The sequence below is a fragment of the Hippichthys cyanospilos genome, chromosome 8 (genome assembly GCF_059441005.1).
Source record: "Hippichthys cyanospilos isolate Australia breed blue-spotted pipefish chromosome 8, RoL_Hcya_1.0, whole genome shotgun sequence".
In the NCBI taxonomy this organism is placed as follows: Eukaryota; Metazoa; Chordata; class Actinopteri; order Syngnathiformes; family Syngnathidae; genus Hippichthys; species Hippichthys cyanospilos.
The window spans coordinates 22,267,085-22,286,917 of NC_142376.1; the positions used below are offsets into that span (position 1 = coordinate 22,267,085).

At 43.1% G+C, this 19,833-nt stretch overlaps 1 protein-coding gene and 1 pseudogene across 1 annotated transcript in view; one reads left to right on the forward strand and one right to left on the reverse strand.

Annotated features, from left to right (window-relative positions):
- The window catches only part of pcca (propionyl-CoA carboxylase subunit alpha), a 67,892-nt gene that overhangs the window by 16,135 nt on the left and 31,924 nt on the right, over positions 1-19,833 (forward strand). Inside the window, exons 2-6 of the mRNA XM_088421070.1 lie at positions 1,197-1,274; positions 2,869-2,916; positions 6,817-6,885; positions 18,342-18,455; positions 19,658-19,711. Coding sequence (XP_088277196.1) covers positions 1,197-1,274; positions 2,869-2,916; positions 6,817-6,885; positions 18,342-18,455; positions 19,658-19,711 — 363 coding nt within the window. The remainder of the gene's footprint in view (positions 1-1,196; positions 1,275-2,868; positions 2,917-6,816; positions 6,886-18,341; positions 18,456-19,657; positions 19,712-19,833) is intronic.
- LOC148420542 (uncharacterized) lies at positions 16,331-17,066 on the reverse strand (annotated as a pseudogene).

A 19,833-nucleotide genomic window follows, 5' to 3' on the forward strand; every position in this document is an offset into this window, starting at 1 on the left:
ACGAGTCGCCGTTGGACCAAGCACTATCCCACTTCCGGGGAGTGCTTTGTGACGGGAAGCCAGCTATAAGTACGTGGTGAAAAGGACCATCTCCGCTGACAACAATTGGGGGGTGTTGGTCCGTTATCTTTTCGGGAGTTTGCATCGTGTAGAGCTTGCCAGAGTACATGAAAACACTCAGCTAAGCCCCCTGCCGTATGTGCTTTAAGGCGCAGCGCTTTTAGGGAAGTGCATGCCACAGGTTGAGCTCCAGCTGTGGCGGAGTTTCTGATCCCTGACATAAGTCTGCTTCAGATGTTACTTGCTGCGTGATTGTTTTCCGTGATCCAACGCCAGCTTGCTTCAACAACGACATTGGTTCCGTTTGCTTGCTTCTTTTATTGAAAATATTGCCGTAACAACCTCAGCCAACACGATCTGCTGTTAGCTTTAACAGCCACTGGCTGCAACTCCTATAGAAGCAAATGGGACTGCAGTGATCTAAATCTTAATGTCATTTCTAATGCCGTCCGTGACTCGTTGTCGTAGTTCCTTTTCAGCCTCAGGGTGAGGCATAGGGCAGAGATAGTTGCTATTGCTTCTATCTCTGTTTCCTGTAACCATTTGGGGTTTAAGACGATTGGGTGGTTAGCCCAATGCCCATAAAAATCGTTCAGTATTCTATTTGACGAGCCATAAAATATAGCGGAAGTCTTCAAATGTCTAGTTATTCTGTAATTTTTCTCAGCAAAAGCATATAAAAGCTCAACAAAGTTGCCATGATAAGGAGGGCCTGTACTGTACTTTCATCGTTTCCATTAAACGCTGGCTGCTGTTTGACAAGGAAGCCGTGTGGCATTAATGAGATCTTTTATAATCTCTGTTCTCCTTTACCTTAGCATTCTGGAGGCTGGTGTTGATTCTTCGTTGTTTGTCCAAAGCCAATTCAGCTCTGGACATCTAACATTTTTAGCACGATCTGGTTTTGAATGTGAGTGGTCTATTGTCACTCATGTCTACTGATGCCTCACTGTAAACTCTTAAGAACATAATATCCTGTCTGAGTTCAGACATTGTCAAGACTTGGTGTGACAAGAAGGCTAGAAAAGCAGGAAAGGCACATTTTAGATGGGCATTCACACAATCAGTCTTTTCTTGTGTACACAGTTATCTTGTCCACAAAACTTCAAATGACATATAGTCTTTGTGTTTTGCAGCATGCCCCCTTCCAGTCTGGAAAGTGTTCTATTCACAGCAAGGCTCAGTATTCTACTGCTCCCAATCTAAATGAAAAGGTAAATTACCTATTAATATTTTATTATTATTATTATTATTATTATTTGTATGTGTATTATTTATTTTATTATTGTTGTTTCCCAGCTGTAGTGCATCGTCATTTAATGTTTTCCCCCTCTAAAATAAATGTCTTTCATTTGAAATGTTTGGTGTTGCGTTAGATCAGACTGGAGTGGTGGTCCCCCTTTTTAAGAAGGGGGATCGGAGGGTCTGTTCCAACCACAGAGGGAACTCCTCAGCCTCCCCGGTAAAGTCTATTCAGGGGTCCTGGCGAGGAGGGTCCGTCTGGTGGTCAAACCTTGGATTCAGGAGGAGCAATGTGGTTTTCGTCCCGGCTGTGGAAGAGTGGACCAGCTCTACACCCTCGACAGGATCTTCGAGGGTGCATGGGAGTTTGCCCATCCAGCCTACATGTGTTTTGTGGACTTGGAGAAAGCGTTCGACCGTGTCCCTCTGGGAGTTCTGTGGGGGGTTCTTCGGGAGTACAGTGTACATAATGCCCTGATACGGCCTGTTCGGTCCCTGTACCACCGATGTCAGAATTTGGTCCGCATTGCCGGCAGTAAGTCGAATCTGTTTCCAGTGGGAGTTGGACTCCGCCAAGGCTGCCCTTTATCACCGAGTCTGTTCATTACTTTTATGGACAGAATTTCTAGGCGTAGTCGAAGCGTTGAGGGAGTCCGGTTTGGGAATCTCAGCATTGCATCTCTGCTATTTGGATATGGATATGGTGCTGATGGCTTATTCAGACCGTGACCTCCAACTCTCGCTGGAGCGTTTTGTAGCTGAGTGTGAAGTGGCTGGGATGAAGATCAGCACCTCCAAATCCGAAACCATGGTCCTTAGTCGGAAAAGGGTGGAGTGTCCTCTCCTGTTCGGGGAAGAGGTCCTGCCCCAAGTGGAGGAGTTCAAGTATCTTGGGGTCATGTTCACGAGCGAAGGTAGGATGGAACGTGAGATTGACAGGCGGATCGGTGCGGTGTCTGCGGTAATGCGGACTCTGTACCGGCCCTTTTGTGATGAAGAAAGAGCTGAGCCGATGGGCAAAGCCCTCTATTTACCATTCGATCTATGTTCCTGCCCTCACCTATGGTAACGAATTGTGGGTCGTGACCGAAAGAATGAGATCCCGGATACAAGCTGCCGAAATGAGTTTCCTCCTCAGAGTGTCCAGGCTCTCCCTTAGAAATAGGGTGAGGAGCTCGGTCATCCAGAAGAGAGTCAGTGTCGAGCCGCTGCTCCTCCGTGTTGAGAGGAGCCAGTTGAGGTGGTTCAGACATCTGGTTAGGATGCCTCCTGGACGTCTCCCTGGTGAGGTGTTCCGGGCATGTCCCACTGGGAGGAGGCCCCGGGGACAACCCAGAACACGCTGGAGGGCCAATGTCTCTCAGCTGGCCTGGGAACGCCCTGGGATCCTCTCGGCGGAGCTGGATGAAGTGGCCAGGGAGAGGGAAGTCTGGGCTTCTCTGCTGAGGTTGCTGCCTCCATGACCTGACCCCGGATAAGGGGAAGAAAATGGATGGTGTTGTGTTAGTTGTATCTCCGACTAAAAAAAATAGACTGATTGTTAACTATTTTCATTCTCTTTCACAGACATTTGACAAGATTTTGATAGCAAACAGAGGGGAGATTGCTTGCAGGGTAAGACTGCCTGTGCTATTTCCATAAAAGTTATCTACCTGAAATTGTCACAAACTATTTGTTAAATATGATACTTGGGCTACACAACTAATCGAAGTTCAATCGCAATCACGATATTGGTTAACACAATTAATTGAGCTGATCCTTGGCGATATTAACATTTAAAAAGTCAAGCACTATTTTTTATTTTTACAAGTCAAATCAAACACTTTGCCGTCCTATCACAAGGGGGCATTGTTTCCCAACTGTCAAATGAGACCCATTTTGAAAAATCTGATTTAAAAAAAAAAATAATAAAATAATAATAATAATACAGTGGACCCTCATGCTACAATGTCCCTGATTTAAGTTATTTTCATGTTACAACACGGAATACTGAGTTTTTTCATCCCCTCTTTATGACGTTTTCCTGGTTTTGCAACTGTCATGACCCTAGGGGGTTGGCTGGGTTTGTGTTGTTTCATCTCCATCTGCCGGCGTTTGTAGGTAATTACACTTATTTTCAGTTGTCTTTCCTGCAATTCGTCACTACAATTCTGCTATTGTTCGGCGTCTCCTCACGGAGATGGTGGTCTGCTAGTGGTCGGCCTCAAATGTTTCAAAATGGCAGAACAGTAAAGCTTTGTTCGATTGTGAGTGGTTACAAAACTGTATTTTTTGTGCATTTTACTGCTTAATTCAAAGTTGAAAGGGTTAGCCATGGGTCCCAAGATTGCTAGTGATGTTAAAGAGAGAAGTAAGATGATTTATATGGAAACAATGCTGGAGATAACTCTTATTAGGGAATATGGGCATAACAAGTGGCACTCAAAGGTAAATAAATCCTTTCTATATTTTTTATTTATGATGTTGTCTGATTAGATACATGTATATGTCACGTCTGGGCATGGCAGCATGTGGGGGGGGAAGGGACCCAAAAAACGCAGGAGGACAGAGAGGATGTGCTCAAACAAAATGCTCTTTTAATTATAAAACAAGGCAGGAACAGCAGTAGACAAAAACTGGACAAAGTAGCAAAATAAATGAGGAACGGAATATAATTCACGAGACTGTAATCGGATAACTGGGAAGAATGGAGGGCGAGTAGCAGGGGAGACACACAGCGGCACAGGGAACAAGAATCTAAGATATTGGTGGGGTAGAGGTGCAATAATCCGACGAAGGCTACAGAGGGACGGTGGCTTAAATACATGAAAACTAATTACAAAAAACACACTACAGCTGGACGGGGACATGACGCAGGGGAACCGGATTGCCTAACACGTGAGGAGCGGGGACACGCGGACAACAGGTGCACGAGATAAAACTAACGAGACTGACAGAAAGGCAGACGCAGGGAAACCAACACGAATTAGCCAGATGAAATGAACCAAAAACTACTACAAAAGCTAAATCCAAAAACCTGAAAAACTTAGACAGAACGTAACAGTATATTATATATATGTAGCACTTACTATACTATTTTGGTACCAGTTTTGATTATGTATGTACAATTTTGATGTTTTTACCCTGGTTTCTAAATGCATTCGCTATTTAACATAGGTTTGAAATGTCCCTCATGCGACGAATTTGCCTTATGACCCCAACCGCGGAACGGATTAATGTCGTAACATTTTACCCACTGTGAAACAAAATTTAAAATAAAATTAAAATAAAATTAAAATAAAAAAAATAAAACACCCAGTAGTCTGGGTGGGACGACCCAGACACGCTGGAGGGACTACGTCTCTCGGCTGGCCTGGGAGCGCCTGGGGATCCTTCCGGAAGAGCTGGATGAAGTGGCCGGGGAGAGGGAAGTCTAGGGTTTCTTGCTCAAGCTGCTGCCCTTGCAACTCGACCCCGGAAGATGGATGGATGGATGGAATATAATGTGCTAGGTTCCAAGTACGCTTATTTTTTTCATTGGTTTGCACTCAGCAAGTAAGTTAGCTATGTTGCCCGGTGTGTCAAGTTTTTGCCACATTTTGTGAATTTGATTTAATTTTTTTTAATTTATTTTAGTTGTTTATTATTATTTCTACGTATCAAGCCTTGAAGTCTTGTTAAAATACTGTTGTTTTTTTTTTTTACAAAAATGCAAATAGGCATGTTGATGAATAACATGATGAATAACTGAGTAATAATCATGATTTCACTATTGATCAAAATAATCATAATTATTTTGTTCATAATCATACACCCTTCTATGATACCTTATGGACCCAACATAAACGGAACACAAAGTAACAAATGAGGAGGTGGTTGAATAACAAAGGAGCACATAACACACGACAGGGAATAGAGAATAAATAAAATCCAAACCCGACAAAAGTAACGACAAAAGGAAGCGCGGAAAATACTCACGTGGCAAAGTAGCAACTGAGGGAAACAACTAGGAGACAGACAAATAAATACGATAAGTACAAACTCGGAAAAAACTCGGGAAATAAGAGACGCTGACGCAACGGAGGTTCAGAGAATAATCTGCCGCCGCCCTGCTCTGGCTGCGCTAAATAGGTGATGGAATTGAGAACAGGTGCGCAGCCGGTGGTTCCACTCCTTACTCAGACAGGCCTGTCCTGCAATACGATAGAGCCCCACGAAGGGAAGTCAATACAGGTCATGACAAAATGTGTGTACAACCCAAGTAAAAACATCAAAAATGTATATACATATTAAAAAAATAGTAAGAAATTAGTTTAGTATGTGCTATTTATATATAGTATACATGTATATCATTAAATAACTTCATAAATAAAAAATAGATAAAATATATATTTACCTTTGGAGTGATGTGACTTGAGCTTCTTATGGTCATATTCCCAAGTGACAGTAGCCTAGCCTAGCCTTCTTCGTATTTCTTATCACCAGCTTTGTTTAACTTCAATTCTCAATTAGAATTTTCTGGCCAGATCAGGCCCCCTGCCTAGAGTTTGACACCTGTGCCCTAAGGGAACCTGTAGTGCTCAATATGAATGAGAACACCTTTAAAAACATTTTTTACATTGAATGTTTTCAGAATTTTGTTAAATAGACATTGTGCTGGAACTATACTTTGTTTCGTTTAAACAGTTTGATTTGCTCTGTTTCACATTTGCCAGATGAATGGTTGGATGGGGACATTGCATTGTCCTTTAGTGCCACCTTGTAGTCATTTACATTATATGCCCAAGAGGCTCAGCCGGGTCAGTTGAAGATCACTGTAATACAATTTAACAATAAAGACCTCGTTCACGGCAAAGTTGAGAAATTATATTTCTGTGAGTACATGTTGTCCTCCTTGTGTTACGTTTATGTGTCAGAATGACAAGAGTGTATATGTTCAAGTTCAGTTTAGATTTCCTCCTTAGGTTCCTCCATATATCGTACTTATAACAGTTGCTAATGCATAAGCTTGTTAGTAGTGTGCGTGTGCGTGTGTGTGCGGGAAAGCTAACTCCTCTGATGTTGGTAGTCGAACGAGTGTTGTATGTTTATAGCGTGTAACATATGTTTAATTAATAGGTGAATTTTGTAACTAGTTAGAAAGTAATTATTTTATTTGCATGTTTATTGCAGTTTTAGAGAGAGAGAAAAAAAATAAGTATCGGCTGTACAAGCCAGGAAAATAAGTAAAGAACTTAAACCTCCACGCCTCAAGCTTTTATTGGACCAACTCAGTTCATGTTAGCTATCTGTCTCGTTTGACAGCGACATAAAACGAGGACAGAATAGACATACTGTACCTTTTTATCAATTATGGCGTGACTTTACTTTGGGTGTATATCATTTTTAATATAGTAAAATGACCATTTTTTTCTGTTTATATTTTGTATTTTGCTGTATAATATACCAAAGGAAAAAAATACTCCAGCATGAAAATAGTTTTTGTATGTGCAAAATTGTAAGTAAAGTCACTTAATATTCTTGTATTCCCATCAGGTAATCAAGACATGTAAGAAGATGGGTATTCAGACCGTTGCTGTCCATAGTGACGTCGACTCTAATGCTGTGAGTTTCGTTTAACTGTATGTTGAGTTAGCCATTTAGTCAAGGGTAATATTTGAAAAAATCTGTATTTTAAAACCTTTTCCCCAACACAATTATGGTGTGTCAAAATACAGTAACAGCACTCCTGGGTTTAAATCACTGCTCCTATTTTTCTAAATGCAGAGTTTGCATGCACTCTCAGTCTCTCTGTACGCGTGAAGCCCTTTCAGACTCTTTTGTACCTCCAAAACTTGCCGGATAGGCGGCCCTCGAGGACTGGGTTTGGACATGCCTGGCCTATATGAAACAAATTGACCTGACTTAATGGTGTCTATTTACCGTTGTATTTAATGCCACCTTTGAGTGCATAGCACTCAGATTCCCTCCTTAGTAGTGATCGACCTACATGGGTTTTTCGGGACCAGTACCAATACCAATTATTAGTAGTGGAGGAGGCCGATAATTTGGAGCCAATATTAATTTGCAGTGAAAGTGTAAGAATTGCCGTAAAAGAGTTGAATGACACAAACACTGAACACCATTGAAATGTCTAAAGCTTGTTTATTAAAACACACAAATAGAAAATAGCTCAAACCTGGAAACAAAATGATGAAAATAGACCTTAATATAGATACTTATATGTTTGAAATATAATAAAATGAAATTTACGGCATTCCTGCCTGATAATTCACAGAGGATCGCTTCTGATAGCATTCTGTTTGATTAGCGTGGCCAACTGCAAACCTGGAAACTGAAATGCGTCATCGGCAAAACCAAAAGTATTACTATCCGGATAACCTTTCCTTTATACAGACAAAACAATAATCATCCTTTGAAATGCAACAATCATTTAACAACATAGAAACTATTGTCTTATGCTGCGTGCACACCGAACACGAAAATTCTTGTCACGTTTTGTCACGCTAAGAGAGGAGAGGTGAGTGGAGTGAACTTGCTGTGCACTTTACGGTAGACCCGGAAAGAAGAGCATTGCTGAGCGCTTTCACTTTTCTGGGATGTGGCAGAGCCAATATTTTCACCGACAGAACCTTTATTCTTCTTTTTTTTTTTCACACTGTGTGTCCCTCGCTTTACGGCAATACTCGTCTGCCAAAAAAAAAAAAAAAAAGTTTCAACGTCGCAATCGAGTGGCCGATACCGAGCTGACAATGCTTCACTATCGTTAGCTTAGCACAGTAACCACGGTTCGATAGCTGTTAAAAAAGGAAGCAAGTGCTGCACATACCAGCTGTCCCAAGTTCTTGCTCCCCCCTTTCTACAAGCCAGGTGAGTGCCCTTGCTTGGCTCCATTTTGTTATTGAAATCTGAGCTGGCCGTGTTGGATAGCCCCCGGTGACCGCAAAGCAGGTGGCATGATTCATTCCTGCTCCCTGCTTGAGACGTTGAATGTTCCCGAAGTTGATTGGCTGTCACGACGCGAAACGCGAAAAAAAGTTTAAAAGTTTTTAACTTTAACCAGCGAAAGGCGAAATTTCGCTTCGCGTGACGTGCGGCGATTCGCGTTGCTCCATTTGCGTCCATCGCGTCGCCCAACGCGCGAACCCCAATGACTACAATACAAAACTCTCTGCTTTTTCGCCTCGTTCGCGTTATGCTGCGTGCGCACCGTACGTGAACGAGGTGAAAAAGCGGACAGTTTTGTATTGTAGTTGAGTTCGCGCGATGGAGCGTCGGGCGACGCGATGGACGCGAATAGAGTGACGCGAATCGGCGCACGACGTCACGCGAAGCTGCGCGGCGCGAAATTTCGCCTGGCGCGTGGTTACATTTTTTTTACTTTTTTCGCGTGTCGTGTCACGACAGCTAATCAACTTCAGGAACATTCAACGGCTCACGCAGGGGGCAGGAATGAATCATGGCGGCCACTTTGCTGTCACCGGGAACGATCCAACGCGGCCAGCTGAGCTTTCAATACAAAACAGAGCCACCTGGCTTACAGAATGGCAGAAGGGAGAACTTGGGACAACTGGTATGGGCAACGTTTGCTTCCTATTTCAACAGCTGTTGAACCGTAGTTACTGTGCTAAGCTAACGATAGTGCAGCTTTGACAGCTCAGTATTTAGCACGGTATCAGCCACTTGATTGTGACGTTGATTTTTTTTTTTTTTTTTGGCAGACGAGTATTTCCGCAAAGCGAGGGACACGCAGTCTAAAAAAGAATAAAGTTGCCGTAGAAGAAAATATTGGCTCCCCTACATCCCAGAAAAGAGAAAGTTCTCAGCAATGCTCTTCTTTCCGGATCTACCGTAAAGTGCACAGCAAGCTCGCTCCACTCCCCTCCCCTCTCCTCGCGTGACAAAAAAAGTGGACAGAAAGTACAGAAAGCCCCGCGTATGAGCATAGTGACTCAAATTTTCGTGTTCGGTGTGCACGCAGCATTAGCATTGTTTGAAACAAAACATCCCGTTCAATCAGCCTTCAGCCTTATGCCGCGTTCAGGTGGAGTGCGTCGTTTACGCTCTGTAAGGCGTTTTGTCGCAAGGTCAAGATGTAGTTCACATTTCATGCAACAGTGTCACGCGAGGGGAGAGGGAGTGAGCTTGCTGTGCACTTCACAGTGGATCCGGAAAGGGGAGCATTGCTGAGAATTTCACTTTTCTGGGATGTGGCAGAGCCAATATTTTCTCCGACAGCACCTTTAGTCCTCTTTCTTTACACTGCATGTCTCTCGATTTACGGCAATACTCGTCTGCCAAAATAAAAAATAAAAAAGTTTCAATGTCGCAATCGAGTGGCCGATATCGTGCTAAATACTGTGCTGTAAGTGCTCCTCTATCATTAGCTTAGCAAAGTAACTACGATTCAACAGCTGTTAAAAAAGGAAGCAAACGCTGAACATACCAGTTGTCCCAAGTTCTCCCTTCCACCGTTTTTCAAGCCAGGTGAGTGTTCTTGCTTGGCTCCTCCTTTGTATTGAAAGCTCAGCTGGCGTTGTTGGGTAGCTCCGGTGACCGCAAAGCACCCGCCATGATTCATTCCTGCCTCCTGTGTGAGCCATTGAACGTTCCCAAAGCTGATTGGCTGACGCGACGTGACACGCGACAAAAGTTCAAATTTTTCAACTTCTCACGTCACGCGTAGATACGCGCTGTGCGTCGCTCCATCGCGTCGCTCGACGCGTCATTGACTACAATACAAAACCGTCCACTCTTCACGCTCCATCTGAACGTGGCATTAAAGGCAACACATTTACATTGTTTTCTTCATATTGGCAGGTCGGACTAAAAAAAAAAAAAATAAAAATAAAAAAAAATATCGATATACATCAAATTTCAAAATATCAGTCCCGAGAATCGTCCCGGCCCATAATTGGTCGATCACTACTCCCTTAGCTTGGCTCACATCCTCATCCTGAGAGGCAAATGTAGACAAGGCTCATCCTCATTCGTTGTTGTTATCTTGTCAGGCTTGCCTCATCATGTCAATGCCGTATTATTTTTGCACTTTCTGTTTTCATGGTTATGCGGTGGAAATCCAACTGTAACAAACCAAGTGCCATAGTTAGAGCTGTGCCTACCACTCCCAAATCCTATTCCCTACTGCTAGGTTTGAAAAATAAATTGTTTTGGGACAAAAATCGCAACCTCAAACAAAATTTTCAAATCTACGGTTTTTATTTTTTATGTATTTTTTTTAAAGGCTTTTAACCTTCATACTTGTCAGTCATACAGTATGGTACATGCCTCACAAAATAGCTCCAAATTGGTTTAAAAAAAAAAAAGCATCTTGTCTTTGTTACTCTTTATCTGGTACTCACCAAAGTAATTTATTTAACGTGCTGCATTAAACCAGCTTGCTCTACAGCATCACAGACATTATATGTGTTTTAATGTAAGTCTGTGTGTAATACGTATTTAGTAGGAATGAGATGTGATCTTGTATGATGGAATCTTGCGAGATTTCACACCACGAGATTTCATGTCTATGCTGAGCACAATATCTGTTTTCTTTTGGTTGTTTTGACATGGGGTGTACCTGACCAGTTATATATTTTTTAATTGGTCACTTGCCTTTTAATGCTCTACTTACCAGTAAAACTGCAGAACATGTGGTGAGAACTTCAAAATAAAACATTCCATACCAAATAATATAACGACACAAACACCTTGGTATGGATCAACTGGTACCGGGCTGCGTGGGCTGCACCCAAAATAATGTTTTGGAAATGATTTAGTTTAACTGTTCATGCGTTTGTGCTTGATCTTTGTTTTTTTGGCGCCGCTTCTGGGCGCTGTTGATATTACATACTGTACATAGTGAGAAAGATGATGTGGTTTCCAGCAGCCAGCAGCACCAGCAGCCTAACCGTAATCCCCCCCATGAACGAATCTGTGCTGATCGAGACGGGGCAACGCCTGGATGCATAATGTTGTTTGTTAAATTGTTAATGTCATATTTAAAAGATAAAGTGACGTATAATGTCATTGCTGTTGAATTGTCAGCTAATTTAAGTTTCTCGTTTATATGAAATGGCAATGTCTCTTGTCCTACTTTTTTGTTTCGTCTTTTATACTATCAAAATTATAGTTTATAGTTTTTTAAAAAAGTAGCAGTTGTCAACATGCTATTTTTGTAAAGTGCACAGCAAGCTCACTCCACTCCCCTCCCCTCGTGCGACAAAAAGTGACTTCACAAAAGTGATCATCTTGACCCCGCGACAAAACGCCTCGCGTAGAGCATAAACAACGCGCTTTGTCACATTAGATGTAGCATTACAAATCAAAACTTAAAAAAAATACACTATCTCCCTTTGCTATTCTGTCTTGCAAAAATGACCCACATAGTATGATTTTTTGCACTTATATAGATTGAAGCAGAAATCATTTTGAAGTAATTGAATCGTTTTGAATCGAAAATCATTGAGAATTGAAAATCAATTCTGAATCTAATTGAATTGTGAGACAGCCAAAAATTCCCACCCTTAAAAATTACAGGCCTAAAATATATAACTTCAAAATCTTTTGGGAAATAGCAATTTTTCTAGATAATATAAACAGTTTTGTTTATCGTTGTTTATGGCACAACAATATTTTGAAAGAAGACTGAATTGAAATTAACTGCCATTGAGTGATAGTAGTTTATTTCAAATCAATCGTTCAACGACTGTTTCTTAATAAATAGCACAATGTGGATTCTTCATTTCATGTCGATGAGAGTCTTGTTTTCGAAAAACGGAAAACTCCCAGACAGTCGTCTTTGTTTGTTTTGGGTGGGTGGGGGGTGTGGGGTTGTGGGAGGGGGGTTGCCTTCTGAAGGAATCTATAAAAAGCTTCTTGCTTTAAATTACTTCCTAGCGTGTTCGTTTTTGTTGAAAGATTGCCCATACCACAACATAGTGAAACAATAGATTTAATCCAGACAGAGCGGGAAAGTACACGAGGCCTCGGGCCAGTCCTGCCACGGGTCGGAGTAAAAAATGGCAACGTTTCACCTTCCACATTCAGTTCTTATACCCTTTTGGGGCATGTAGTCCCACTGTGGAATGCAAGTGTGTGTGTGTGTGCGCGTGCACGCATGTGCATGCGTGCGTGTCGGTGTGTGCGTGCGTGGGGGTCTGTTTGCGTGGGGAAGGTGTCTTCAAAAGTCTTTGTTCTGCCGGCCATTTTTTTAAGCGGGAGGAAGTCTGAGCACCAATAACCCTGACTGATATCTTCTGTTGAAGACCACACCTAGCCTTTTGCTCCTGGTGGAATGTTGTGTCGGAGGATGCCATCTGTTCCTTTTGGAGATGCCGACTTGTCTTTATTTCTCCTGGGCCAAGACTATATCTGCTTTATACTGACATTACGTCGTCTCAATCTTTATTAGAATAATAGTTCCATGTACACACTATTTTATTGATATATTGAATTTGAAAAATATGTATTTTCTTCAATCCCCCAATTGACCTCTAATTATTAGAGGTCACACACCAAAAGGATATATCCACATGGCAACAGTGCCACAGCCAGGAGGACAACCAGCTGCCTCCACATTAATTGGGTCAGGATCCAGCGACACAAGATGTAATTGCCCAATCGGATCCTTGTCCCCGAAAGCCATGTGCATGATCCTGACAACAAACGGCTGAAGCAAGAGACAATACAAAAATCACCCTGCGATAGTTCACCCAAAACTATCAAAACAGTGGTTCCCGAAGTGACAACAAAGCCCTTCCATCCGCCCAAAACGATGACATGACAGAATGGAAGAGGTCGTCGTCCGACCTGGACATATTTTTCAACTTAACACACATTGCTTACACAAGAGGCTAAATTTGGTCATGATGAAGATTGATCAACTTTGCATTTGCATGTGAAACACTCATGTTGTATCACCAAACACAAAATGCATAGAAGCACAGAAAACTACCGACGGCTAATAATAACAACATGAACATAATTCAATTGCAGGAATACTCCTCCACAATATACCTAGACAGCGTACCCCTTTTGTTAAATTATTAAACAAACAATTTAACACCTCAAAAAAATAAAAACAACCTCTCTTCAGGAATAAAGAGTAAACAGAAAAAGAAAATGAGGGGAGAAAATATAAAAACAAAACACAGAAAAAAATAAAAATATTCCTCAAAGAATCTAAATCCCAAAGGGGCAGGACATGTCTTTGACACGTGGTACCACCTGTCCCCCATTGGGCCCAGCCGAACCTCATAAGAGGTCCATGCACAAATTTTGAACGGACCCAACCAATGGAAGGTCCGGCGCATGCCCCCCCCCCCCCCCCCCCCCCACACACACACACACACACACACACATACACACAAACACACACACACTATGCACAATGCAAAGAGAAGACACCAGTGACGACAGATGCTCCCAGTAGGGTCTATACCCTTAAGGTATCCAGGTCTGGGTGGAACAAACTCAAGCATGGACCCGGCATCAGGCGGCCAGTCAGGAGTCCTAAAGATGTGAACCCTTTCCGGTGATTTACAGATTGTCTGATGGAAAACAATGCCAACGGCAGGGCTTGGACCCAATTCAGCCCTGTCTCAGCGCACCTATATGTGAGGCGTTGTTGGAGTTGTATTCATGTGCTCCACATGGGCCTGTGATCGTGAATGCCACATTGGCCCAAATTTATGTTTGGGACCCATCATTTCCTCAACCGTAGCCAATGAGGTTGTAGTGAAATGTGAGCCGCTGTTAGATCTAACGATCCGCGGGAACCTGTGAGCCGATTGATAAGAGCTTTGATCAATGACAGCGCATCCTCTTCAGCATAGGGTTAGGCCTTTGGGGATCCTGAAAAAGTCTCGACAATAATTGATTGATTGATTGATCCTGCAAAAGTCTCGACAATAACTAAAAATAACTAAAAAGGTACCTTTTGCCCTGGACTTAGACCAACATGTCAGTATAGTCCACTACATTATTGGGCACCGGCCGGTTTTTGTTTGATGTAACTTTGTTTTAGTCGTGGGGCTCACACTCTGAGTCTAACATTCCATACATCCCATTTCATTCATTCAACAATTCTATTCCTTTATGACTAATCATACCTAATTCTTTAACTAAAACTTTTAACGAGCAGATCAGGGTGCCACCAGTGACGGAGTCTAGACAATATGGACACATTACTTTTGTGGGTCACTCCATGGGTGTCGTCCAAGACAGAACCATGCAGTCGCCAAGTGGCAGCACCACTTGTTTTGGCCCTCTCGACGGGCTGAACCAAAGTCTCATCTGTTCTCCTTACGTAACCACTTTACGTTCCACTTACTTTTACATCTTTAAACGTCAAATCCTGACACCTCAGACTGGTGACTCACAGATGCTTTAGCCTCTGCGTCGGTAGATTAGGTTTCCCCGTGCCACTGGCGTATTGGCTGTGTCCTCATGTCCTGTGCATTCAATGACTGCCACCTCTGCTGGCCTGTTCTTCATAACGTCCCACCAAGTCCATGTGAGCCACTAGATCCCTGGTAGCTGTAACAAACACTTGACTCCGCCAGGCGGAAAGGTTCATATACAGGCAACCAACTACAACAAAACAGAAAAAATTGTCACCTTTTAGCATTCTGCCAATTCAAGGGCTACACACATGGCCATTAATTCCACCGCTGGAACTCGCCGCTTGTCCAAACGGTCTGGAAGTCTGAGTTCCGTTCCTCCGGGTCAGGGGCCTCCACAACCGTGGCGTTGGCATGGATGGTCCTAAAGTTTTCCTCCAGCAACAGCCGTCGGTGAAGGAGACCCTATCCCCTCGGAGAGGACACCACGAAAGTCTGGTCCGGCGTTTAAGTGTCGGGTCTCCATCTCAACACAGTCATGTCAAAAATTGCACTTGTCATCGGCATCACTTTCACCTGTTCTCTGACACTTTGAACCCCAATTCACCAAGTCGAGTAAGATATAAAAGATTAGTGGTTGGGCAGACTTAGGTTTGCATGTGCATTGGAGCGCGCCAAAATGATGATGTGTCACTTTGAATGATACCGGAAGAACGGGGTGGCAAAAACTTATGTCAGCGGGGCCCCCAGACCACAACGAGTCCGGCAACTTGTCCAAAAGCGGAGCGGCGTCCTCGTGGTCCGCGAGCTCCCTGCCTTGAAATCGAGAGAGTGTGACATCCTCCAACAACCCGGGATCCACCGCGCCAACCTGAATACAAAAACATTCAGTGCTCTGGGAATACATTACCAAGGAAATTTCACTATGTGTCCAATCACTGGCCAATTGGCAATACCACACCATGGGTCCCAGTTCACGTGCTTCCCAGCCTGCTCCTACTGCAAGTGTTATGTGTGGTGTAGACGACTCACCTATCATGAACCATTGAGATTGCTTATCTGTCAATGATGTGTATGTCACAATGCCTTGTCTCCCCACAAAAAAATTGGTGACTAGTCAAGTTCCACTCATCGCCTTTGATTGTTTGAAATGCTTCCTAATAATTAGATCATTGTTGCAGGCATACAACAATGTGAGAAAGAGAGAGTCGGCTGAGGCAGGAGGAGAACAAGTCGATTCAGGGTTTCCACCGCAGGAAAGTCAAGTAGACACTCCCTCCCTCCTTTAGTTCATGTGATGGTCCTGGCCGTCATTGGGCTGGGTGACAAGTGAAGAACACACCTCTCTGGACGTGATCCGTCAGTCCTTCTGAGCTGCGGTAGATGGCTGCTTGTGTCTTTGTCCATAGGTCTTGCCACATGCAATGAATAGGTGTTTGATTTTCAGTCAACACCAAGCGGTGGGTGAGAGTTTGTCCAGCAATAAAAGTCATGTTGTGGTGTGGAGACAGGCAGAGTTGGAGGAAGACCAACAAAACCCATCTTTGGCCCAGTCATCGTCATCTGCATGAGGTAGCTGATGACCGCCTGCTAGTGTGGCTTGCTCTGTTGTTGCTGTCGCCAGAGTGCAAGGCCACGCTGCCCAAGTTCTTGCCTTGTGGAGGTTGTCTTCCTCTGTCTCCCCTCTGGGGAGGAGGGCCCTGGTGCTATCTTTGTTCTGGCCAAGGAAACGTGCACTGTCTCCACCAATGGTCCATACCGTCACACCTGAAGCAGCCTTGATTTGGAGCTTGGCGAGAGCCGCCTTGACCTCCGTTGGTGTTTCCCCCTTCCACAACACGCCCTTCTGCCTCTCACCAGCCGTCCCTCAACCATCCACATCCGTTGATCTGCCACCCCCTTTTTGGCCTTTGTGTCCTTTGCTTTTTTCCACGCTTATGCTAATTTAAGGCTTAGAAGCCGTTCCTGCATTTCTTTAACTCCCTCATCAGATTTGTTTTGCCTGTGAACATACATTTTTACGTGGTGAGTCACATGTTGATTAAAATAACCCTCATTACCTTCCAAGAGATCAGGGTCTGCAGAAAGCTTCTCCCTGACCTCCATAGAAAGTGTATCCAGATGCACATTTCTACAAATCACGCAAGGTGGCTTGTCGCAGGATGGATGTGAACAAGTCTTATCTGACCACACGGTCTGGCAGGCATTGAGGTGTGAAGCGGGATCCAGGGTGGGTTTGAAATCTGGAAGTTTTGGTACTGCTGACACGGAAGAAGGAAAGAGGTCCCGGAGCACAGCAAACAGTCGCATGGTGAAAGGAGCAAACAACCAATCGAGTTCAACCATATTAAGGCCGGAATGCCCCAGGACTTCATTAGGTTGATGAACTGAGGAACAACATGCCTGGATTAATCTTACCATGTCGCCGCAAGCCAAATTCATATCATCAGTGTGTCTCTTGAAAGCTTGGATCCAGGGCTCGGCGCCGCCCAATAATGCGGGGAACCTCTTCTGTAAACAATCTAAATTTTTCAACGTCATTTCTTGATAAACTAACCCATGAGGGGCTGGTATAATGGGGTAATTTCTCATTGGTGGGGTATATCTATCAGATGGTCTCGTTTGAAATCCAGATTGTGGTCTGATCTGACTCTTTTCATAATTAGGGGTCAAACAGCTGTTGTCATTTGTTGCTTGGCTTCTCCAGTCATCCTCTGTTGAGTGCACGCGTCGCATGTATGTGGCAAGAGGTGAGGAGTCAGTTAGTGGGGGGGGGGGGGGTGTGGGGTGGGGGGGGGGGGGGTGAGATCAAAAATGGGTTCCCCCCCTCCCCTGTCTCAATGTCTGTGTCTAGCCCATCCTGCTGCTGCGTGCAATCTTTTGCCATGCTGGCAGTTAATTTGTCCTCTAAGGACAACCACTCTGGACCTTGGGATGCACATTGTCCACAGTTCGCCTGTCTAAATGCTCCGTCAAGTTGTATGTCTTTGAGTTGGGGGGTCGTCTGGTCAGTCACCACGATTTCCTGTCGATTTCCCCTGCCTATGTCCTCTACAACAGGTTTTAGTCCGTCAGTCCTTTCAGTATTGGCAGTCCCTACAAAAGTTCATTCCCCACTCAGTTCGTAAACTAAGGTTTGCAAAGCTACTCTTTGACCATTAGATGCAGTTTGGGATGGCTCAGTGTGCCGGGGGGGGGCAGCGGTCCTGCCCTGTTTTGCAACCCCCGATGGCGGGTCGAATTGACCATCTTTTACCTCCTGACCAGCAGCCACAGCAGTCATCATCAAACACATTTCATGCAAATTGCGGTGCAACTTATCATACTCCTTTGTTTCTCTGGTTCGAATTGCCTTGTGTGAAAGAATTGTTTAGCAACATCCCTACAAAAAAACATTGCGTCCGGAGGACGCACATTTAAAAGTATGTGTCCCATGGCAAATATTATGCATTGTCGGACGCTGAACAGACAGCACTGCTTACTCACAACCTTTTTGACCTTAGACTTTAAACTCTTTTTCTCATTTATAAATGACAACTAATTATGAACTTATTTATATTTATAACTGATAATTAATTGTAGAAATTAAGTTCATAGATGCCTTTGAACCAAAGACATGACATTAATCATATCATACCTTGATTGCGAGGAAGAACATGATGGCATTGTAGATGAGAGTGTACCGTTACCTGTTACCTTTTTTTTCTTTGTGTACAGGTTCATGTAAAGATGGCTGATGAGGCAGTATGCGTTGGCCCTGCCCCCACCAGTCAGAGCTACCTCAACATGGATGCGATTCTGGATGCTGTCAGAGACACTAAATCCCAAGCTGTAAGTCTTTCCTATTTAATAATCATGACCAAGTATTTGGGGTTCAACCTGAACTCATTACTGACAATATGCTACCTTCATTTGTGTTTTCTTTGAACACAAACTGTACTAGCTAATTTTTGAACATGATCGTCGGCTTCTGAGTTTAACAAGATTTCAAAGTCAACTGACTTTTACGTGCTTTTATATGCAGTCATTATTCTGGTTAGTCACAATTCCCATTTATGAAACATAGAATCTCCTGTTTACAGGCTTGAGTAGGCAGAGTTAGAACAAATGAAACTGCGATCTACAATTAACTATATAACCACAACTTAAAATGTATTTTCAAATGATTAAGATGTTCAGATAGTTGGACTGCAGAGGTTAAAAGCTTTTTGTAGCAAATTGATCCTCTCCATTGGACGTGATTGCTAATCGCAGTGTAGACCTGACAGCACACATTGAACATAAAAACAGTACAGTACATACCTGTACATGCTGACTGCTTATGGAAGTCTATTAAATGTCTGTTTAATTTAGATGGTTGAAGTGACTGAGTTTAGTTTAGTGTAACATAAGTGTAACATCAAGTTGTGGAGAGTACTCTTCATTAGTGTTTTTTTTGTTTGTTTTGTTTTCAGGGGATGAATTATTTTTATATTTGAGTCGGATGATGGACGTTTGATTTGATTTCTTCTTTTTGGGGGGAGGTCGATGTTGTCGGGAATGAGCGACAGATTGACAATTTAAAAAAGTGGCTTGAAAAAATGTGGACCAACGATGATGGAAGGGGTGGCGGGCAAGGCACTGACCACTGACGAACCAGCCAAAAAACAATTCAAATGCCCACCAAAGTTAATACAGTATATCCACATCTTGACTGACATATTGCCCTGCTCGAAAATGGGGAATTTTATCAAAGAAGGGTGCAATTTTGTGGGCCTGGAATTCCAATTCTCTAATTGTTCAACTTAAAAAAAAAAATAAAAAAAAACTGACCATAGAAAAATCTTATTTCAACCTTTGTCCAAAGACTCTGTCACTTGACAAATCTACAAGCGACATTACTTCATCTAACTAAAATTCAGTGTTGGGTCTTGATCTTCTTGGAATATATCAGCAAAACTACAGTCAGTGTATAAATTGTAAATTGTTTTTAAGACAGCTATCTGTACATTATCCACAGTTTGTGTGTGTCTGCGTTTGTGTCTTTTTTCAAGGTTCACCCAGGATATGGCTTTCTTTCAGAAAACAAAGAGTTCGCAAAGAGATTAGTAAGTACAATTCTCATTCAATAAAGGTGTGTGTTTCTCTACTCAATTCACCAAATTACACGCTTAACCATGAAGATATTTTCCTTTTTTCAGTGCATCTACAATTTGATTGGATGTGGTTT